The sequence below is a fragment of the Diceros bicornis genome, chromosome 26, assembly GCF_020826845.1.
Source record: "Diceros bicornis minor isolate mBicDic1 chromosome 26, mDicBic1.mat.cur, whole genome shotgun sequence".
Taxonomy (NCBI): domain Eukaryota; kingdom Metazoa; phylum Chordata; class Mammalia; order Perissodactyla; family Rhinocerotidae; genus Diceros; species Diceros bicornis.
In genome coordinates, this window is record NC_080765.1 from 7678583 (window position 1) to 7702289 (window position 23707).

The following is a 23707-nucleotide window of genomic DNA, read 5'->3' on the forward strand; positions in this document are numbered from 1 at the left end:
TATTTTTGTCGTCAGAGTAAGTTCTATCCTAACATTAGATAACATTCTGATAACAGTACTTTTATATTGTGGTTTTTCGTCACGAAATCCCTTCTTGTGGTCTTCACAACACCTCCGGAAGACAGGAATGACAGACGTTATCACCCCCATTTTACAGAAGAGGCAAAGCTCAGAGTCTCACTGCCCAGAGTCAGTGTTGTGACTACATCAGTGAGGTGTGCGTGAGCGAGAGATGCAGACTGGGTGCAGGGGAGTGATGAGGCTTTAAATTCAAGGCAGGCAGTAAGTCAGTCATGTGAAAGAAAATGTAACTCCTCCCATTTCTAGCAGGTGTAATATATTCTTTGTGGAGTTCCCTCTCAAGAGGTTGTTAGATGTATGAGGTCATATGAACATTATGATAGCAAAATCCAATTGAATCTTAAATAGTATTAAGATATTGTAATTCTAACATGTAGAAAACCAAAGAACTTAGAATCTTGCTTAAAACATCCTAATAGAAAACATGCGTGGCATCCGGACAGTTCACAGCAATGATACTAATACAACTCTGCCACAGACAGACAATACAGCTCACTGCACTCAAAGGCACAAGGCACTCTGTCCATCACAGAATCACAAGTCACAGCAAAACCAAAGACGACAACAACCCCCTCCTGCGCCTCCACTGAAATTCTCACCTCTACCCCTTCCATGGCAGGCTGAACCAAAACAAAAATTACAGCATGAAAAAAGGCAACAGAAAGGTAAAAAGAAAAGAAAAGAAAAGAAAATATAAACTGTTCTTCACATTGCAAGTCATAAACTGACTTTTAATAGGTTGTTCTCACCTCAAACTGACAGAATGGAGACAAGGAACATCTCCCGCACTCTGAAATGCTTTCCTGAGGATGGGGAGGAAAATCATCTTTTTTCTATTTACGTTATTTACATAAAAACATCCCATATACTCATACACAGTAAGGATTACTGGGGTAAACAAGACAGCAAAGACACAATTATCAGAAAGCACACAATAATTAACAAATGCTCAACAGCAAAAAATGCACCTTCCAACCTTCAGATGTCAAACACAGCCCTTCTGATAGTGTTGAATACAGTGTATTCGTTCCTAAATCAAATGTAAAAAACAGGAATTTTGGAATTCTTGTCTAGGGGAAGAAACTGTAAGACCTTGTTGTATGCAAATACATTTAAAAAACTGTTTTGTTTAGAATAAGTCAAGATTTTATGTGTAGTGCTGAGACATTAAAAAAACTTTCCCGGGCCGGCCCTGTGGCTTGGTGGTTAAGTGCGCGCGCTGCGATGCTGGTGGCCCGGGTTCGGATCCCGGGTGCGCATCGAAGCACCACTTCTCCGTTCATCCTGAGGCCGAGTCCCACATACAGCAACTAGAAGGATGTGCAGCTACGACATACAACTATCCACTGGGGCTTTGGGGGGAAAAAATAAAATAAATAAAATCTTTAAAAAAAAAAAAAAAAAAACTTTCCCAGCTAAAGTTAGAAAAGCACTTGGGGGTTTAAGCCCAATCAGTTAGGCATGTCTGAGGCCTCCACACCCAGAAGAAGGCACAGGCCATGATACCATCTACCAGATAGCTGGGTTATCTTGTGAAGTGAAGATGTGTGTGTATGTGTGTGCATGCGTGTGCGTGTGTACACACAGACCATAACAGGTGGTCATGAGTTCTGCCCTGTAAGTTCAATGCTAAACAGGCAAACTTTCCTAAACATGATGAGGATGCACAGCTCTGACCCTCGCGGCTGTCCGATGAACTATTTAACATGTCTTCAGTTATAGTTTCTCAATTAGGCAATGTTATTTGGGGAATTCGACCAAACAGGAACACACTATTTTCCAAGACCCATTCCCAATCCTGTACAGCGTCCATAAAAGATAAGAGCTCAAGCGCAGAAAGGCAGCTTGGCCCTGGGCTGAGGTGAGGAGGCCTGTGGACCCCAAACACCATGGCCCCTCAGTTCAGACCTGCGGCCTAACTTCACACAGCTGGACATTCCCGCGCTCAGGGAATACACTCCCACGATGAGGAGCACGTTTCAGCAGGGGCTCAAGGACCTCCTAGCACCCACTGCTCCATCCCCTACGCAATGCTCCCCCTCACCTCCAAAAAGCCCTCCAAATAACTTGATGTAAAAGTTCACGGAATCTTTTTGATTTAATGGAAGTCACTCATCTACCCACTAGGTTTTTAAATGTTTATTCTAGAATTGGCTATGTGTTTCAGAGAATTAACAGCTTATTATAAAAAGAAATATAAAATTTAGAGCAAAAGTACCTAACAGATGAGAGACGAGGAGGAAAAGCACAGAGGACTTCCACCTGCTCCCAAGAGCCGAGGCTCTTAAAACATGTTCTGCTCTCCCCACCAAGAGTCCCTGATTTTTTTCCTGTATATATAAATAACAAACCTTCAAAGAGGTCATGGATGATATAAAAAGTTTAAAATCCTGGTTTAGTTTTGGACTACTAAAAAAGTTTAAAATCCTGGTTTAGTTTTGCTTAGTTGGCTGTTTAGAAGCAAAAGGAAACAAGACTTACATAAACAAAACACCTTGACACAGAATGGTCAAAACAAAGCATAATAAAGCCAAAACAAAAAAACCAAGTTGGGATGAAACACAGCATCTGACAAACAGGCACAGGAGACAAAAGCCACGTTAATTATGCCTCTGAAGAGCTATAGGAATTCCCTCATCAGGATACTGATGTACAATTTCACCGGGCGTAACAGGAACTTATGGAAAACACCATCCCACCGATAGGGCAATCATCGACTTAAAAAATATTTTAAAAGAATATTAACATATACAAATAAGATTAGATTCAAAACAGCAAGAACCATTCATTTTTAAGAAACAAAGTCTCTGATGACCAACATCAGATACTTAAAAAAGATTTAACTGAAGTGGTTTTCCCTCAAAACCATAAAAGATGTGTTTTGAAGTACTGGCCATTTGCCTTCTGGCAAACACTGGGGTGGGAGATTCAGACCTAGAAAACAGACATGCCAATACTTAGTGATGCTTTATTACATTCTCCTCAGTGCTTTACTGAGTCCTAAAGTCTCTACTTGGTTTTATGAGGTGATGTTGATGGAAAGCAACGGAAAACAACAGCTGAGGAATGCACCACCATGCACACAGCAGCTGCCAACAACAGTCTAGAAAATAAACTTTATACACTTTAAAGTAAAATTAGTAAAATTGAAACACTAACATTTCAAGCTCCCCAGAATTCTCATCAATGAAAATATCATATTAATGTGAACAAACAGGTATTTTAAAGAAACACGAAAAGGAACGTTCAACAATTAAGAGAAATAAAAGCAAAATGTAATGCTAATAAAACATGTTGAACAACTTACATAGACTATAACCATATAAAACTAGCTTTCTGACCGGTGTTTTAACTGAACGCACTGCTCCGATATGAACATTGATAACAGCAGTACACGGCAGGGTTGCCCTCCCAGAAACAAACAAGTCACTCACGTTTCCGTCGCTCCTCTGGCCCCCTTTATGGGTGAGGACCACCACCTCCATCCACTTTCGCAGATGTTGCTGTTGAAAAAATACATCCTTAGACATTTCTTCCTCACAACAGGAGCATTTCAATTCCAAAAGGCTGCTCTTAGGTGAAAGCTCATATGTAATCATTAACTTCCATCATATTTAATGTGAGCAGTGCTTCTATTACTGAAGTAGTCCAACCATCAAACTAGCCATGAGAATAATTTGCATTTTTTATGTTCGATAAGTAGAAAGGCTGCATTTACCCTGATACAACAGAAAACGTCCTGAAACATGGCCATTCCAATGTCAGAATTTTTACTGCTGTCCATCATGACTACTGTCATCTCACCTCCTGTGCTACTGTGCATTGCTGCTGTTCACTGTGTGCTGTGAGCTGGGCACCAGCTAGGCACTGGGGCAGAGAAGTGAACAAGCAGATATCATCTCTGTCCTCGTGGAGCTCAGGTTCCAGTGGGGAAAACAAGGTAAAACAGATAGGTGCCTGCTGTGTGAACAATTATGGTAAGAGTTGTGAAAGAATAACAGGAACCAGGTTTAGATGAGGGTCGAGGTCAGGGAGGGCCCTGCTGAGGCAGACATGCCAGAACCATAAGCGAAGAGTGCTCTAGGCAGAGAAAAGAAGGGACAGGCCCTGAAGCTAGAAACAGAACAGTGGCTACCGTGGCTGAGGATTAGTGGGCACAAGGGAGACCCCGGGGGGATGGGCTGGTGATACAGGCATGGATCCCATTTGGTCAGAGGTCATATAAATTAGTGCAAATGAGTAATGAGTCCCTTCTGTGCATAAGGCGGGCAATCGTTCTGTGATAAGACTCTGTGTTCTGCTGCAAGAGCATGAGAAGAGAGATCCCTGAGCCCAGAGCGACTTTGGCCTGACTGGGCATGTGGCAACCAGGCTCCCGCCCACGTCCAGCAAAACCTGGCAGAAAAGCACTCAGAGCCTACATCTAAAACCACAAGAGCATCCAAATAACAGAACTACCTTCGTTATCCTACACTGTCCAAACTTGTTCTTTGAAACACTGATGCCCCGCAGGAAGTTAACAAGCCGCTTTAAAAAGGACTCCATGGTAAAACAGGCTTGGGACAGACAGTTTAAACACTTCTAAACACTTTTCTCTGAGCCTTTCATGTCTATAGACTCTGTAGAACTTCAAGAGGAGATTACAGTAAGTTGTGTTTCCCAAAATTACTTAGCCAATGAACTGTTTTTCATGGAAAATCTACATCTTGTGGGGCCATTATTCCAAGGAACACATATTGAGAAACACTAAAACAATACACATTTCTTCAAAGAAACTAAGTACACTAAACTAACAATGTTTTACCAGTAAAATTCCTTGAAGGATATCACCAGAATATATATGATATATGAAACCTGTATCTTACCAGAGTAGCTATTCACACCAAAGATAAAAGAGTAACAAAATTAAAGGTGCAGAAAACGGCCAGCTGCATCACCATTCATTCTGCTTTTAGATTCCCCAAATGGAAAAAATTACGCTAACTGGTCTATAAAACTCACTTTTAGCTCAATAAAGAAATATCAGAAACAACTAGCCACGTATGAGACTTCAAGATCAAATGACAAGCAGTTCAATTTTTAAGAAAGGAAAATTTTCAGCATTGTTTTCATGAATGCCCACCCTCCGAGTAAGGTGTCTTATCTCCTAAAATTAGGCTGAAGGCTTGAGCTGGTAACCTCCAAAGCAAATCATATGAGGGAAAAACCAAAGGCCCAGTGATTGAGCACAGTTCCGAGGAGCAAGGCTACCTAAGCGCAAAGTGCCCCTGACCACGGCACCTGGCAGGGCACAGTGGCCCAGGCTACGTAAGAAGACTCGAGCCACAAATGCAGAAGTCCCTCAGCTCAGGTCCAGGCGGGGCTCAGGTGAGTGGGGCGCCAGATGGAAATGGCTCAACAACAGTAGCTTCAATCATTCTTTATCAAGAACATCAATACTCTCTGCTTTTAGAGGACTTTCAACCACTCAGAAAGCGGCTATGACGCCAGAGAAGGAAAAAAATCCCCTGAACACACCAGAAACACAAACCTCACGTACTTTATTTTAGGGAAAAAGGCTCCTGGTCTTAGTCAAGAACTTCAGACTGTGAGGCAATTCTCATCACACCGTTCTAAAAAATCTGGATAACAATGTTTATTGAACGAATTTTCAGCTCACAACAGATCTTGAAAGGTTAGATCGGGGGTAAAAAAAACAAAAATACAAGGTTGCTTCAGGCAGGCATGCAAAGGCAGCAAGAAATGACAGCTGACAGAGGGAAGAGACAGACTGTAATTTTTAAAAGGAGACAGATATAAAAACATTAGGACGTTTAGAACATATGCACTGATCTCATATATGAAAACACCAATAGCTGTAATATGATGTAAGAAAAAGTGTATGTTTGATGTGCTTTGATTAGAAAGTGACACAATTTCATTCATTTTAACCACAGTTGTGAATGTCTGTATGCATGTAAACTGGTAGGTATGTATGTGTATTACATGTATTTGGAAGCTTAAAGGTAAAGAGTCTTCCAATTTGGAAAATCCATTTACATACAATACTTCGTTTCCCAATTACACTCCACTATTAAGGCATCACTTATAATTTTTAGGACCAATCATAATACTACCAATTTCCAGTTAGGTGCTTTGGTCACTGTTCACTGTTTAGGTGTCTATAGATATGAAGAAACCAGTACAGGAAATAAAAAACTGTGTGATTTTCATATACATATTCATGTACCTATACTCCATACACACTATATTTATATCTATCTACTCACTCCCGTTTATAGCTGGGGAAAGGGGCACGAAAACCAGAAATAACACCTCCAATATCTTAAAATGTCTAAATGGCCAAAAGCTACTTGGGAAACATAAGCATGAATAACACATGCATGTTTGCAGTAATGTACCATGAAATTATAAATTAACAAATTATTTATAAATGTCTATTTACAGAATGCAAGAGAAAGCTAATAGTTGAAATCCTCCTTCCTTGACTTACACTTCAAGTTTAAAAACACCATCAAACAGATCTTTTATTTGCATAATTATTTCCTTGGTAATTCAAAAACCCAAAGAACTTCTCAAGTTCTTCCAAGTTTTTCACTGCATCATTGTCTATAATGGCCAAGGACTGGGAACAATCTAGATGTTCATCAGTGGGGGAATGGCTAAATAAACTATGGCATGTCCACAGAATGAGACATCATGCAGCCATAAAACAGAAGGAAGAAGCCCTTTATGCACTGATATGAAATGATGCAGTGGTAAATGGAAACTGTTAACCTTGGTTGTCTCCCGGAAAGGGAATTGGGTAGATGGAGGACGGAGAGCGGAGGGAGACTTCACAATATACCCTTTTACATATTTTCAGTTTTAAACCAGGTAAATGTATTACTTATTTTAAAAAACAGATTAATTTTCAGGTTTATTATAGAGTATGTTTATATGCATTTGGCTTACCATCATCTGATCACAAAATTTATCATTGAAAGAGTTCGGGAAGAGCCTGGTAACCGAAGTCAGACGATTCACAACGTTCAGTGTCAAGCTTCGATAGTCCCCCAGCATCATCAACAAAGGTCGCATATGTGTGTGGATTTGATCTACCTCTATGGTAGCACCTTCTAAAAACTATTAAAAAAGAAAGCTTATACAAGAAAACAGATAACAGAATATATAATAGAATGGAACTCATATTCAACTCTAGCGGCAAGTTTTTGTTTTCCCTTGGGAAAATGAAATATTAACCACATGTATTCCAGAAGTTTATGATGAAATGAGGAAAATTAGTCACTACTATTTAATATTTTAAAAGGTTCAGTATGACTACGAAAGAGGTAGAGACATTATTACAATCCAGTGTTTATCAACCACAGACAGACTTCCAGGCATACAAACAAGGTGAAGAGGAAGAACTCAACGCAGAATTCACACCCCCCTGTCCCACTCACCTTTCTCATACAGGCTTCTCCAGCCTCCTGGAGCTCACTATTTGTGGAATTAAGGGCTTTGAAGAGTGCGGCGATGATCTTCTCCCTGGACTGAGGAAGGTAATTGCAGGCAGCAAGTGCATCTTTAGGAAGAGAAATCAGTACAATTTCATTATTAACCTGAAAAATATATGAACAATTTCCTTGTCTAAAGGCTTTTCCCAACCAACCAAACATATGAATCACTAACCCTCTCTCCTAGTATCTGGTCCTGAGAAAGACACAAGGATGCACAGGGTTCTAGATACATGCTCACTTTTATCTAAGAGTCAAGTCAATAGCCTGCCAGAAAAGCCAGGATAAATCTTACACTGTCCAGAGAGGAGGAAGAAGGGCTGGAGGGGGAGAAAAAGGGGGTCCTCACTGACACCCCTGCCCCCAAGACATCCTCACAGGGTAAGAGCATGGCTGACCCGCCTGCAGATGCATGCTGAATTAATGCAGAGGGCATGGCCTTGGACCCTGGGGATGAAGGGAATAGACACACACAGCCCAGCTTCTCTCTATTATCCATGTCTAATCAGACAGCCTCCTCCCAACTTGGGGGATTCAAGGCTTTGAAAATGCAAATATTCTTAGGAAAGGGGACACACTCAGTCCTATACATTAGTTTAAGAGATAGCAAGAGTAATGCCCATATTAGCTAACAGGAATGCATGAGGCACCCCAAAGAAAGGAGCCCCAACAGGAGAAGTGAGAAGCTGCCCCACACCCCTGCAGCACATCTCCTTTTCTCTCTACTGCCATGTCTTCAACACCGTGGCCCCACCCTCAAGCTCAGGTATTACTGTCTGCCCCTCAGCTCCTCTACCTCTAATTCAGGAGGATTCTGGCAACATTTTATTAAGTGTATAAAAACCAATAAAGCAAAAGACAAAGTCAACTAAAAAAACTTGTACTGGGTATTTATTTACCCCCCAAAAAAGCGGGGGAGGATGATGGTTTCTAAGTACGAGGGCATGTACTGATCTAGCATATTTTCCTAAAGCACAAAATTGCTGTGCTAAACAATAACTGACGTTCCTCATGAAAGCCAAGAGACAGCAGGATTCTCAAATGCTTCTGAATCATTAAAAAGCCTACAAAGTTTGTAGTATATCTTACCATATACTCTGATTTGGATGAAAATGGCAATATATGAATGGCATGACAACTCTTTTAAACCAAAATATTAGGTTCTTAAGAGAACTGTAGCATAAGCAATTTACTATAGCGTAAAATCCACAGTTTACTATATGATAATAAATTATTTAAATCCTAGCAATCTATATAATCCATTGACATCTCATTACATAGTTTGATAAATATATAAACATAATTTTTTGATTCTAACTTAAAAAGACTACAACAAGCCATAAAAATTAGACAACAAAAAAAGGGGACTGTCTCTTTTTTTTTTGTGAGGAAGATCAGCCCTAAGCTAACATCCCTGCCAATGCTCCTCTTTTTCAGCTGAGGAAGACTGGCCCTGGGCTAACATCTGTGCCTATCTTCCTCTACTTTATATGGGATGCTGCCACAGCATGGCCTGATAAGCAGTGCCTCAGTGCGCGCCCGGGGTCCAAACCCAGGCCGCCAGTAGTGGAGCACGCGCACTTAACCGCCACGCCACGGGGCCAGCCCCCACTGTCTCCTTTGATTTTTGTACCCAATAACTTGACTCAGATTTATATTAACTTACTTAATGCTGCAATTCGTAAAGGTACAAGTGATGGAAGGCTTTTATAACAGGGCAGCTTTGTTAAAGCCGAATCTTCAGCCTCACACAAATTTAACAGCTGCAAAAGAGAAAACAATTTAATTTAGCCTGCTCTTACTGTGAAGACATAATAACCTTGTAAATAACAGAACACAGCAATCTTTCACACACACTGCAACACAATCAACAATGGACAAACTAAACTCAAATCCTAAAGAATTTAAGTATCAAAATATGACTAAGCTTCCTTATTCTAAAGCAAAACTCAGTCAACCTCATTAGTGAAGTAAATTCTTAGACACTTTCTCACCCACTCTGATACCACAATGTTTTATCTTTACACAGAGGATCACTTTATCTAACTGCGAATTCCATGGTGGTGGTACATCTCCTCCTTGTTCAGAGCTGCTTCTCAATGCCTTGGGTCAGTGCTCAAGAAATATATGTGCTATAACTCACATATTTGAGTGGTAATACTTTTTCTTCCTTTTTTAGTACAGGATAGCATAAAAAAGGAAGTTGACCATCACCAGGACTATTATAACTCAGAGATTCCAGTGGCTATCCTTTCAGACATTTTACCATACCAGTATATATTTACATATCTAATATCTAGAATGTCACATATGGTGATCTATTACTACCTTACCCTTCTATTTACATCCTGGAAAAAATGATATAGACTTTTACCGTTTTTTTTCCCCTCAAGATTCCTACCTAGTAAAAGATGTAAACCAGTAGAAAAAGATATATAGTGAAAAGTACTTCAAGTCCACCCCATTTCACCTCCCAGAGGAAACCGCTGTTACCAGTTACATGGATGACCTTCGGAAATGCTCTCCTCGTATACAAACATGTGTGTATACACACACACACACACATATATAGACACCCATATCTAAATCTACAGAGAGAGAGAGAGTGCCAAGTAACTACAATATAAACCCAGAGTCCCAAACATGGCCATCACCAGAATCACCCGGGGAAGCTTTTACATGGTAGATTCCCAGGTCTGACTCCAAATCTACTGAATCCAAATCTGGAGGGAGAGGACTCAAGAGTCTCTATTTTTCAAAAGATCTTCACATGTTTCGATGCAGCCAGTGCACTGACAAACACTTGGAAAATCAGTTTCATTCCCCGAGATTTATCACTCAACATGACCAGGTTCTGGTCTTCAGCTTAGTGAGAAGTCTTCTATGCAGATTAAAATACATCTAGAATCACCAAAGGGAAGCAGTCCTCCCATCCTGCAGTGGCTCTCCTGGGACTCTCAGTCAAGTCTTATGAGCAATGACTCTCATACAAAGGATATAACAAGTATAAAAGATCAAAGCTAGACCACATGATCATATGACCATCTGTCCAAGCAAAAACACAGGACTTAAAAAAACCAAGACACTAATTTTTCATAATTGGAAATTCAGACTTAGTGTGAATCAGGAAGAATTTGTTTCCTTATGACTTTTGCCTCAGTTTGCTCTGACAATGCCTCCAGAAGTACGACTCAAATCTCAGAAAAATTTCAAATTGGGACTGATCACCAGACCGTTATTGTATTCTAAGAAATTAATGCTTGTAATTTGACGGTACTGGGTTTAATTTCTGTTTATCACTGTCTAATACCACCCCACACTGGAATGTTTACCACAACAAATACTTATAAGATGCCATCCACCATCGCCTGTATCATGGGCCAAGGGGCAAGTCAAGTCTGCTAAACAAAACGAGAAGCCAGCAGGACAGGGCGGTGATCAGGAAGCAGGCTCTAAAATTACGGCTGTGATTCCAACGACTCTACAGCTCCCCTGCTCCATGGCTTTAGGTGTGCAGAAACCCTCAGGCTCAGTTTCTGCAGCTTCAAAATGAGAAGAGTCAGTATCTATACTTCAAGGGGTGCTGTCAGAGCCACACATGGAGTTCACGTGAAGTTACTTCTCAAGAGTGCACGTCACATTCAAGGGATTAATAAATTCAGTAAACTGGCACTTGCTCTGTGCCAGTCTTATTCCGAGCACCAGCTGATACAAGAGTGATTAAACTAGATGGTACAGTCTTATCTCCAGAATACAACTTTACAACGCCAAAGAGAAGGTTCCCTGTAGAGGTTTGTTGAACATCTCCAGTCACCTAGTCTACCTTCTTCCCAACCCCAGATTTCACATACCTGTGCAGAGAGCTGTGCCAGGCTATGGATGGTTACCTGTGCTCACTGCCCGTGCCTTCTCTGAATGCTGCCTGACCAGTCTTCGTGCACAAAGACAGGTTACCAGACACAAGTCATCACCATCCACACCACGCCGCACCACCACCCCCCTACCTCTGTGTAGAACACCTTATGCTCCACCACGTTAAGATCCATTGTGAAGAGCCTGGGCTGCAACGTGGTACAGAACGTGTTCCCCTCCATAAGGCCAATCTGTGCGTTGGCAGGCTGGTGTCTGAGCAAATGCTTCTTAGGTGGCACCATATCCTGGAGGACCTGGGAGAGGCAAGGAGGAAGCACCACTAACCAGATACCCCTTAAAATGCAACACCCCTCATCACAATATTCCAAAACAATTACCAATGTAAACACCAAAAATGAGACCAAAAGTTATTACAGATGTCTTTTAGTTCCACGTGTTAAAACTGGCTCGGGGATAGGTACATGCCAGATACATTTAATTCCTATGGCTACAGAGTAACCTCTCTTAAAACAAACAACAAAAGAATAAAACTACCAGATTGCTATACAGACCCAGGAAACCAGCCCTCTATTCTCTTGACACTGACATTTACCAATATAGCCATTAACACAAGCACACTGTTTTTCGCGTATCTGAGATCAAAAAAGGGCATGTATAATAGCACTTTGTGAAGTGGACATGAAATTATAAACTATGTATCATCTACAACTCAAATTTGAAGAAAAAAAAGTCTTAAATGTTTTGCTCAAACTATCCTAGTTCCAGTGACAGAAATCTCACCTCTTTGTGGGGTTCCATTATCACGGTCACACTTTTTCCAGTGACCTGGGCCAATACCTGCAGTGAATGCATAGCCTGCTTTCTCACAGTGGAGTTTGGAGAGGTGACCTCTCGGACCAAGTCATGTGTCACATGGTGAAAAGACTTTTCCTGAGCTGCCACGATCTCTTCGGCTCTCTCCTCGTCTTTTAAAGGTGTTGCACACCTCATCAGAAGCTGCTCCAGGGTGGTCTTCGCCATGGCGACTGCCCCATTGGACACCTGCAGGCCAGGGACTCCTTAGAATGAAAGGGGAGATGCTGCCCACGGCACCCACGTCTCCTGCACACCTGCCTGCCATGAATGCTGTCACTGGGGGTCCACACCCCTCACGCCAGCCACTTTAACAAGACTACTTCATAAGCTCTACATGGTACTTTAGTAGCTAAAGCACCTTCTTACAGGTAACGCCTGCTTGTCATTCAGAAAAGAAAATGTGGATCTAGACACGATCCTTGTATTTACCAAACAGACAAACTGGCAATGCCCACCATATTCTATTCGTTTGCATTACATCTGCATATGGGTTCATAAAGAACGCAACTGCTAAAGAAGTTTTGCAGCATGTGCACTATTTAGCCCTATGGCAAGACTGAGTAGTATTCCCCTTTACATATGTACTGTGTTAAGTACTCTGGCCTGTGACTGCTCTTTATCAAGGCAAATAGGTCTTTAGAGACCCAGAGACAGTCTATGAGGGTTCTGATCTATCCTTTTATTAAAGTAATGAAATCTAAGCTCCTAGGAGAGCATATCTGCAGAACTGTCTCAAACTGTCCTCCAGGCAAACTGGCTTTCTGAAATAGCATGATTAGGTTTGGCGCCACCCATCACCTACCTCTCCAGTTAAGTCCATCATGACAAAGAGAAGCGCTTTGAGGAAAGTCTGCTGGTTCTGGAGAACCCAAGTGAGAGGCAGCCGCTCCATGAGAAACTTAATGGACACCACACCCCCCAGCTTTGCATACCAGGCCTGTTCATAACAACACGCGCACAAGCGTTCCACAATGTAAGAAAAGAGAGGCAGCTGGCACGCCTGAGAGAAAAACACACACACAAACCATAATGTTACTGCATATTCTTAAACTGCCAGTCATTTTTAGAATGACCGCCCCCGGGGCACAAACACCCCCAAAATAGAAGACACTCACTCCTCAGTCCTTCCTTACCCTCTCCTTTGAGCCCAGGATGATACTTGCAACATCAAATATCACAGCCAGGGCCACCTCCCCAATCTTGCAGAGTTCCTTCTCCTCATAAGCCATACAAATAGCTATTGCATCAATAAGAACCAAGGGATCCATTCCTTTCGACCCATTTTCTTCACTGTGAAACATGGCTGTGCTGGGCTGGCTGCCCACCTGGTAGCAAGGTAGCAAGAAAGGACCTGAGAGGCAGAGGGCACGTGAGAAAGCAGAGTTTACTTACATGAATGTTCCTGTCCCTCAAATAGCAAAACTATCTCACTTTTTCCTTGAGGTTAGGAATTCAATAAAAGTCAACCCTGGTACTTTAGACAAACTTTTGTTAAACTGCAATCGTTTGTAAACTAAGTGGTCTGATTTTACACTAAGGCTATTTTTCAGAATGTTTCCCATTATACATTGTATTATTTTCAGATTTTTTCAATCACAGCTCAAAAATGTATTAGTTTAAAATGAGAACCACAATCAAGTATCTTCTTTAAAAAAATCATTAAGCAGGCCAAGGGGCACAGCACGGGAATGACTACGGGTTACACTCTGGACATTTCTCACATATAAATAACAATAAAAAGCAACAACATCCAGCTATGACCCATAACACATACAGTCAGAGAACAACCTGCCAGCAACTATTAATTAATGCCTCACGGGTATGCAGCAGTAGGCGAGACGGAAGTTACACAGAAGCTTACAGGTCTGCTGGAAAGGTAATGTTAACAGAAGAAACACTGAGAAACCATCTAAGTGTTAAACTGTATAGTACTGACTGTTCAGGCCAAGAAGAGCTAAAAAGGGGAAAGTTCTATGTGTTCCTCAGTGTAGTGTTCAGAGAAAGCTACGTGTTGATCTTGAGGGTGAGGGGCTTTGAGGACACAAAGTGGGATGGCACTACTCAAGTGTGTCCACTGACCAGCACTGGTCTGAGAGGAGTTGCAAAAACTGAGGGTAAGTGTTCAGGAACTTACACAGCAATCGGTAGTGCCATGATATTTTTAGTGCCTTTTCCAAAAGCACCAGTCTGCATTGGATTAGAAGTAAAAACAAAGAGATAAACAAAATTGGTCCTTCAGCACCCAGAGCCTGAGAACCCCTGAAGCAGAGGCGAGGAGCCATTCCAGGCAGGGGGAATGGCATGGATGACCATCCCAGCAGCAGACAGAAGCACTGCATGGAGACTTCAAGGAGCTGGCTGAAGAGCAGAGCGTAGGTGAAGGAGCAGAGTGGAGGCTGGGCCTTGGGAAACAACACCATGGAGAGGAAGACCAGCGAGGAATGTGACCACAAACTGTCTCTCTGTTTTACATGCAGTGTCCAAAAGTATTCAGCCCCCATTTCTCATGAAAAACAAAGGGCCAAAATACTAAATTGGGTGTATTTTATAGATAAAAACTTGGTAACAATTTTCAAGTTAATATGGGACCCATCACTGAAATACTAATTACCTTTATCAACGTAGTAAATGGAAAGTCAGAAAACGAAAGCCCAAAGTCCCTCAACCAAACTCAGCTTCTCTGAAACACATCATCCCACCAAGTTTTTGAAGCACCCTAAAAAAGTCAAACAACCACTTCCTCTGCCCACTCACCACACTGCTGGGCAACGGCCACCATGGTGTAATGGCGAATCAAGCTGGCTACAAAGGGCAGGGCACTGGGCCGGAGATCTTTGATGACAGCAGACATGAAGGCCCCGGTCAGAGCCTGCTCAAACGTCTTCCGAGCTGGGGTATCTTGCGCTTTGTAGCGATGTGATATGATGACATTAGGTATGGTCTTTTCTGTAAAGCTGAAAGACAAAAGATAAATCCATCACCACAGTGCTCAAGTCCTGAGCTGATGATTCCACCATGACTTATTTTGTTATTTTCAACCTGCACACTTTCCTCTTGTTTAGATAGGCCTGCGTTAATTTCTCTGCTTTAATTTCAGCAACACCTGGAATCGAACATGATGAATTTTATTATGAACATTTACACCCAGTGGTTCAAGAGATACCAAATATGTCCTACGGAACATGAGCACAGGCAGGAATCAGAGGTATATTACAAAATGGTGGCACATTCAATATCTTCATAATTATTTTCTATTTTAAGAAAGTTGATGTTTGGGGCCAGACTGGTGCATAGTGGTTAAGTTCGCGTGCTCCGCTCCGGTGGTCCAGGGTTCGCAGGTTCAGATCCTAGGTGTGGACCTACACATTGCTCATCAAGCCATGCTGTGGCGGCATCCCACATACAAAAAACAGAGGAAGACTGGCACAGATGGTAGCTCAGCAACAATCTTCCTCAAGCAAAAAGAGGAAGACTGGCAGCAGACGTTAGCTCAGGGTCAATCTTCCTCACCAGAAAAAAAAAAAGTTGATGTTTGACTTTGATCTTTTATAACGAAATAAGGCAAATTCTAAGAACAAACTCAATCAATGATCAAATAGGGAGGAAAAAAGCTATTACTTAAAGGCAGCTATACACCTGTTATTCGTTGAAAAATCACTGGAGTACAGAATCAAATGAGCTGTGGATCTACTGATAAAGCATTACTACCAATTATATGAGAGTAACTAAAACCCAAGAAGATAGTCAGGGAAGCACACATCAAACGCAAGGATAAGAAAGTCATCAATATTTTAAAAATTATTAGTTTCTTCCACCTTTGAACAGCTCCAGATACAGAAATTTCTATGACCAGAAATCCACCTCTTTCTAATTTTTGCCCACTAACTCTCTAGTTCTGCCTCTGAAGCTAATAAAACACACGGAGGCCTTTCATTTCCACACTCAACATCTTCAAACAGAGCGGTCATCTCCCCACTCCACACCTGAACGTCTTCTCAGCTCTCTTCCAGTTTGTAACAACACTCTTTAAAATGCCACTGGGGTCAAGGTACCCAGAACAGATACCTGGTTCCCAGTGTCCCCCCAACCTGCTCTTCCCCAATGTTCCTGACAACTCAGTAAGTGGCACCCTTGGCTGAAGCCAAGAAAACCTGTGGCCAGCCAAAGTCAGTCAGATCCTTTCATCCACTTCCCGTAACACTTCAAACAAAATCTAAAGTCTCCAGCGAGTCCTCCCAAGGCCCCACTCAGCCCTGCCCTCCCACCTCTCCCTCTCACCCAGTGCGCTCCAGCATCAATGGTCTCCTATGGAGCCCACCGGGAGGGAGGCCTCTGCCGTTGCATTCCCTGAGCCTGGGGTGAGCTTCCTCTGGGTGTTTTCACAATTTCCTCCTTCAAACCGCAGGGTGATCCCTGTTCAGTGTCACCGACTTGAAGAGGACTTCTCTGACCACCTATTTGTTAAAATGCCCATTTCATGCCCTATCCCCTTAGCCTAATATACTTAATAACACTTATCACTACCTCATATATTAGACATTTGTTTCTCTCTGCTTGTTTTCCATGTCCCCCACTAAGTTCCTTAAAGGCAAGGATGCAGTCTTGCACACAAACCTGGAACAGTACCCAGTACTAGAAGGCACTCAATCTATGACAGTAGTGACAATACAGAGAGATGAGGAATGATGGTCTTTACAGTAAATGCATACTGGATATACAGAGGGCAAAAGATGAAAGTGGACCCTTACTCCACACCACTCACAAAAATCAATTCCAGAGAGGTTAAAGATCAAAATGCGGAAGGACAGAACTGTACAGCTTTTAGAAGAGAATCCAAGAGAGTATCTTGTAGGATGTAGGAAATGATTTCTTACAAATGATATATAAAAAACACAAAACAAAAGGAAAAATATATCAATTTGAACACGTTAAAATCATGAGCTTCCGTTCATCAAAAAATTCTGCTGAAAGGCTTAGAAACAATGACACTCCAGTAGCGATGAGCACATCTAGGATAGAGACCTTGGTGTCTAGACAGTTATTTCTTCAGGAGCCCTACTCCTTTCACTGGGAATAGTGATTCTAAGGCTGGAGGAGAGAAGGCACAAGGTGAGTCAGAAACATCTTATTGAGCTACAAAGGGTGCTCAAAAACTGATGGGGACAAGTCAAATGAACATAGGACCCAGCCTGGAGGGGCTCTCACTGACTAAATCCAGACAATGTGGTCATTAAAGTGAATAATAAATTGTCATCCATTAAATAAAGTAAGAATCCATGAGTCTATACTGCTATAAACAAATATTAGAGAAGGAAAAGCTCTTCCTTACTTCACTAAAAAGGGAAAATGGAGTTAGAAATCACCATTTTATATCCATACAATAGAATACTATTCAGCAATAAAAAGGAGCAAACTACTGACAAATTTTACATAACGGATGAGTCTCAAAAGCATTATGTTAGGTGAAAGAAGTCAAACACAAGAGATTACATATTGTATGATTTCACTCATATGAAACGTCCAAAAGAGGTAAATTTATAGAGACAGACAGTAGATCAACGGTTGCCAGGAGCTGGCAATGGGAATGGGAATTAACTGTAAATGGACATGAGGGATCTTATTGGGGGATGAAAATGTTCTAAATTTGATTTATATTTGCAACACTCTGTAGGTTACTAAAAATCATTAAATTGTACGCTTGAAGTGCATGAATTTTGGATATGTAAAGTATACCTCAATAAAGTTGTTAAAAAGAAAAAGAAAACCACCATTTTGCAATCATCATACAAATATCGCTTTAGCTATATTTCATTTACATTTGATTACATATTATTTTCTTTACTCCTTATTCCTTCTCCCATCTCAGATCTTCCATTGGGGAATTTTCATTCTACCTGAACGAAGAGCTGCTGGTGGGAGATTTCTGTTTTTATTTGAAAACATCTTTATTTCACCCTCATTCTTGAGTTATATTTTCCCTAGACATATGATTCTAGGTTGGCAGTTCTCTTCTTTCAGACTGAAGATTTATTCCACTGCCCAGTGGCTTTCACAGCTGCCAATCAATCATTCATTTGAGAGTACTCAGCTTTTAAGATTTTCTCTTTATTTCTGATTTGTAATTGTTTCATTATGATGCATCTATGTGTGGAGTTCTTTTTATTTATCCTGCTTTAGAGTCAACAACCATCCTGAATCTGTGCATTGTTGTTTTTTAATTTTGTTCATCAGTTCTGGGAAATTCCCAGCCATTATGTCAAGTATTACCTCTGCCTCCCTCCTTCCCCTCTCCTTGTGGGTCTTCAAGCAAACTATGCTACTTCACTCTATTTTTCATGTCTCTTTCTCTTTTCAATTTTCCATCTTTTTCTCTCTCTGCAAGCATATGGATAATTTCTTTTGATTTATTTCTCATCTAAAGATTCTCTTTGTGTGGTTTTTTTTTTTTACTCTGCTTGGGCACTTTTTACAGGTTTGTATTTCTTGGACTATTTTCAAGTTTGTCTTTCATTTATTTTAAACATAGTGAGCATAGATATAACCTAGTTGTGGTGATCCTAACGTCTGAAGCCTGTGTAGATCTATTCTGCCTTCTGTTGATCCGGCTGGCTCTCACTCATGCTGCCTTACTTCCTGTGCACTTGGCTATCTTTGACTGCTCTCTCTTCAATGCTCTGTTAACAACTGAGCACCTACTATAGACTAGCATCATTTCTGATGTTGTGAGAAATGTGAAAAAAAGGAAAAATCTCTTCCCTGAAACTTACAACACAAAAAGATGATATACATACATTATCACAAAAGATCATTATATAAAGGTCTTAGCCTTAAGTGATAAGAGCAAAACGTAAATATCACGTGACAAATACTTGGGGAATAACAGGATCACTATGGACTGGAAAAGCAAAAGATCCACGGAATGCCTATCACGTGCCAGGCACTGTGGATGTAACGGTGAGCAAAAGGGAGAGACAAGGACATGACCCTTGATTCTTGAAGCTTATACCCTACTGGAGGAGGCAACAATAAAGGCAGATTACAACTGAGATCAATGGTAATTCTCAAGCACCCGAGTTCTCCTTTCCATTTTCTCTAAAAACCAAGAAGCATTACTAGGCAAATAATATATCATTTTCCTGTTTGAAGGAGCATGCTCATAACACTAAGAAATCGGAGAGGTCCTCTCCATCCCCAATTCCTGAAGCAAAGATACATCTAACGGCAGAGAATTAAATTACCAACATACTTAGGGTGTGCAAGGAGCTGGTAGAGTGCGTGTTTATTGTCCTCCAGACTCATCATCGCCACCAGGAAGCACTTGATCACTTCCCACGCCTGCCTCCGGTAGTAGGGCTCAGTGTTGGCACTCTTCAGGCAGTCCAGAGCGGTTTCAATGGCCTACAGCAAAGGAACACAAAAAACACTATAGTTTGTGCTGAATTACATGATTTTGAAAAGGTTTCACAGAAAGCATTTGCAGCACCCAAAAGAATCTTAAAGCACATCTTCTTTTGAAGAGAGCACAGTGGAACTACACAGGCTAACAGTTATTCACCTAATGAAACCTCCAGAGGAGGCAACAGAAGTATTACGAAATAAGGAACTGCATGGTTCAAATTAAAATGTAAAATGGAGTTTACTAACTTCATGCTTAACAGCCAATGGGAAATTCCAGAAATTAAGTGACCTCAGAAGGTCTCTTGTGGTAGATTTGCTGTATTAAACTAGATACTGAATCATCTACACATACTTATCAAGTCCTCATGAAAAGAATAATGAACTTGATGCAGACCACAGACTTTCCCGTGTCTAAATTCAATGCTAAAAGATGGCCTTCCTAAGCTTTTACTAAATTCTCTCTTTAAAAGATAAAAGGGTTTACTTCATTTTTTCAGAAAACCTACAAAGCTACACACACATTTTATCCTATTTAATTAGGTTAACCAGGAAGGTGAGGGAGGCACTTCACACAGAAAAAATCATTTGAAGCCTTTAACAACTATGATTTTAACCTTAAATGGTAAGTATACACAGAAAAATCAAAGAACTAGTCTGTGTTCATGGGGCCGGCCCTGTGGCATAGCAGTTAAGGGTACGCACTCTGCTGCTGGTGGCCTGGGTTCGGATCCCGGGCATGCGCCGACGCACTGCTTGTCAGGCCGTGCTGTGGCGGTAGCCCATGTAAAGTGGGAGAAAATGGGCATGGATGTTAGCCCAGGTCCAGTCTTCCTCAGCAAAAAGAGGAGGATTGGCATGGATGTTATTAGCTCAGGGCTGATCTTCCTCACAAAAAAAAAAAAAAAAAAAAGATTAAAGATTTATCCAGGCTCTGTGTGAGGCACCAGCAAGGGGCCTCCAGGGACAGAGGCCAGGCCTCCAGCACACACGGTCACTCAGAATGACAATGGCTCCTCACTCCATCACCCCCAGCTGGTGTGTCTGAGTTGTTCTGGGGTACTGCAGAACCGGCCTTTCTCCTGCTGCCTCTGATCTGGTCAGTCACGATCAGACAGATCATAGATAACAGACCACATGGGGATAATTTTACAATTATTTAAGAATCAGTGTAACCTATGAGCTAATTACCTGCCAAAAAGAATAAAAGATTGTAAATTATGCCAAAAGCAGAATTGTTTTAGTGGAAATCCAACAGCGCTGGCCATGCTGATCACTCCCTTCACCTAGCTGGCTCCTTCAGCCCTGTGGGGTATACTGCAGCCCCCAGGACGCTGCCTGCTGGGAAAGGGTCCAGGAGGACTGTGGAAGCCTATCTTCAAATCTTGGTTTCCTCTGCTCTTTAGCTGCTTTGGGGAAAAACGACTGCTAAAGGGAATTTCTTGCTCTGCTTAACCTATGCAGAGGGCAAGTAAAAGTCAGATGCCTTAGTTTTCACTCTAACATCAACCCCACGCTGACGCGGCCAAAGCAAGTAGAAGCCGAACTTCAGGAAATTACCCAAAACGTGGGAACATGCTATACCACAGGATGTTCGCTACAGTAATTTCAATGTAAAGACAGAATTATTTTCTTAGGAGGAAACTAGTATTTACTTGGTGAATCTTTTTTTTTTTTGTGAGGAGGACTAACCCTAAGCTAACATCCAACGCCAATCCTCCTCTTTTTCTTGAGGAAGAGTGGCCCTGAGCTAACATCCGTGCCTATCTTCCTCCACTTTATATGGGACACCACCACAGCATGGCTTACCAAGCAGTGCGTCGGTGCATGCCCAGGATCCGAACCTGCGAACCCCGGGGCGCCAAAGCGGAGTGTGCGCACTTAACCGCTTGCACCACTGGGTCGGCCCCCTTGGTGAATCTTTTGATAAAAGTTTGGGTGAGAAGCTGAGATTGCACCTCACCCTCGAGGTCTGGAGAGGACTCTATGGGGTGAGGCTGGGGGAGGGCCGGGGACAATGCATCTGCTTGAGGAAGTGAGGGGACAGGTGGATTGAGAGTGACGATAGAAAACGACTCCAGAGTGACATTTACCCATGATGGGCATCCTTCCTTCCAAATGTTTAGCAAAGTCTAGTTAAAAAAAAAAGTCACAGGGGCCGGCCCGGTGGCGCAAGCGGTTAAGTGCGCGCGCTCCGCTGCGGCGGCCCGGGGTTCGCTGGTTCGGATCCCGGGCGCGCACCGACGCACTGCTTGGCAAGCCATGCTGTGGCGGCGTCCCATATAAAGTGGAGGAAGATGGGCACAGATGTTAGCCCAGGGCCGTCTTCCTCAGCAAAAAAAGAGGAGGATTGGCGGATGTTAGCTCAGGGCTGATCTCCTCACAGGAGGAAAAAAAAAAAAAAAAAAAAGTCACAGAAACCACTACTGTGGGTAAACGTCTTATACAGAAAGGTAAACATGCCGAGTTCCTCAACACGACACAACAGGACAGAACTGAGTTAGCCTGAGCAAAAGGAGGCTTTGAGTCATTCTAGGCCATAGAACCAGGCCACAGAAGGCTGGTTTCAGACCAGGTCTGCAAGGAGCTCAGGAATCCCAGCCAGCAGCCGGCCTAATGAAATCGCTGAGTCACTCAGATACATGCAAAAGGCTACTATAATACCCTTTTAAAAAACACCCAATGTGACAGCTAGATAAATGTTCTGAAAAGACATGGTAACAAAAGCTGTGACACAGGTAGAAATAGGCCGGTTATATAATAATAGGGAAAGTTGAATCTGACAATGGAGATTATACTTAAGTAAAACAATATGTGTGTGACAAAGCACTAGGAGGGATAGTAAGGCGAAGGGGGAACAGTTTTCTATAGGATAAAGCAAAAGTAGTTGAGCAGAACACTGCAAGATGTTGGGGGCTCAGTTTGTTTTTTACATAATGAAACTGGAGTTCTAAAGGGCATGCAGAGAGAGACCAAAGAGCTGTTATAGGGGCTAAGGAGCCAGGAAAGACAGCAGGAGTCGTATGGATAGAGAATGGGAGAGAAGTAGGGACTCAGGAGTGACGGGGATGAGGGACAAGAATGGGATTAACTTGGGTTCTAGACGATACTTGAGGTAAAGCCTGTTGGGCATCAAAACAGACTAAGTTCAAGGGTGGGATGGGCTGGGGCGTCACTTCTTGGTCCATCAGGAAAGATGGACTGCTCAAGGGTCCAAAGTCCTCAGGGGCAACACCCCTCCACTGGCCTCCCAGCGTCACGAAAGCCTCCTCACCAAGCTAGTCCCCAAATAAATCCTGTTCTTCTTTGAGTTAGAAATACCCAAAAAAGTACATTTTATTTACACATTTTCAAACAGAAATGAACTTTCCTACAATGAAACTTATAGTATCTTTAAGAAGCTCCCGAAGACATCCAAATTTACCTTCTCCATTGGGAGCTGAAGAGATGCTTTACAGTCGGAAAACTCCACTGTAATACTGGGGCCTTGAACTTCAGTCACGACATAGTGCAGCTTCTGGGATTCCTTTAACATCTTCCTGTTACTGCCACCAAATTTACCAAGCACGCGATAGGCCACATGAGAAATGCTATCAGCAGGATTGCGTAAGGTGCGCCACAAAGCCTAAAAATCAACAAGCTTTCATTAAAATCCTTCCAAAGTAATACAATCACATGGTTCACAAATCAAAATGAAAAAGTTATAAAAGGCTATATGGCAAAAATTGTTCCTCCCCACCTCTGTCTCCTGAACACGAAGTTCCCTTTTGTGGGGGAAACCAACATTATTAGTCTTGTGTATCCTTCCAGAGAAATTGTGACAATGCATATACAAATATAAATGTCCTTCCATGCTCCAGAAATACAAACGGCAGCATATTATAAATATTGCAGAGCTCAAAGGCAAGAAAACAGCAATATATTGTTTGGGCATATACTGTACAAAATGGGATGGAGAGGAGCAGAAATCGAAACGCAATTTGCTGGTCAAGTTGTTGTCCTTG

The 23707-nt window shown here is 42.0% G+C and overlaps 1 protein-coding gene across 12 annotated transcripts in view; it reads right to left on the reverse strand.

The window, feature by feature from the left end:
- Positions 1-23707, reverse strand: part of TRRAP (transformation/transcription domain associated protein) — a 118730-nt gene that overhangs the window by 62129 nt on the left and 32894 nt on the right. For 8 of the 12 annotated variants that reach the window (XM_058569266.1, XM_058569269.1, XM_058569263.1 and 5 more), the window contains exons 21-32: positions 23128-23328; positions 19555-19706; positions 15063-15262; positions 13442-13659; positions 13111-13308; positions 12234-12494; positions 11585-11746; positions 9247-9343; positions 7527-7648; positions 7036-7206; positions 3516-3584; positions 831-884 (exon numbers count right to left, since the gene is read on the reverse strand). In XM_058569266.1, coding sequence (XP_058425249.1) covers positions 831-884; positions 3516-3584; positions 7036-7206; positions 7527-7648; positions 9247-9343; positions 11585-11746; positions 12234-12494; positions 13111-13308; positions 13442-13659; positions 15063-15262; positions 19555-19706; positions 23128-23328 — 1905 coding nt within the window. The remainder of the gene's footprint in view (positions 1-830; positions 885-3515; positions 3585-7035; positions 7207-7526; positions 7649-9246; positions 9344-11584; positions 11747-12233; positions 12495-13110; positions 13309-13441; positions 13660-15062; positions 15263-19554; positions 19707-23127; positions 23329-23707) is intronic. The other 4 variants (XM_058569271.1, XM_058569270.1, XM_058569267.1 and 1 more) reach the window with 2 other exon arrangements.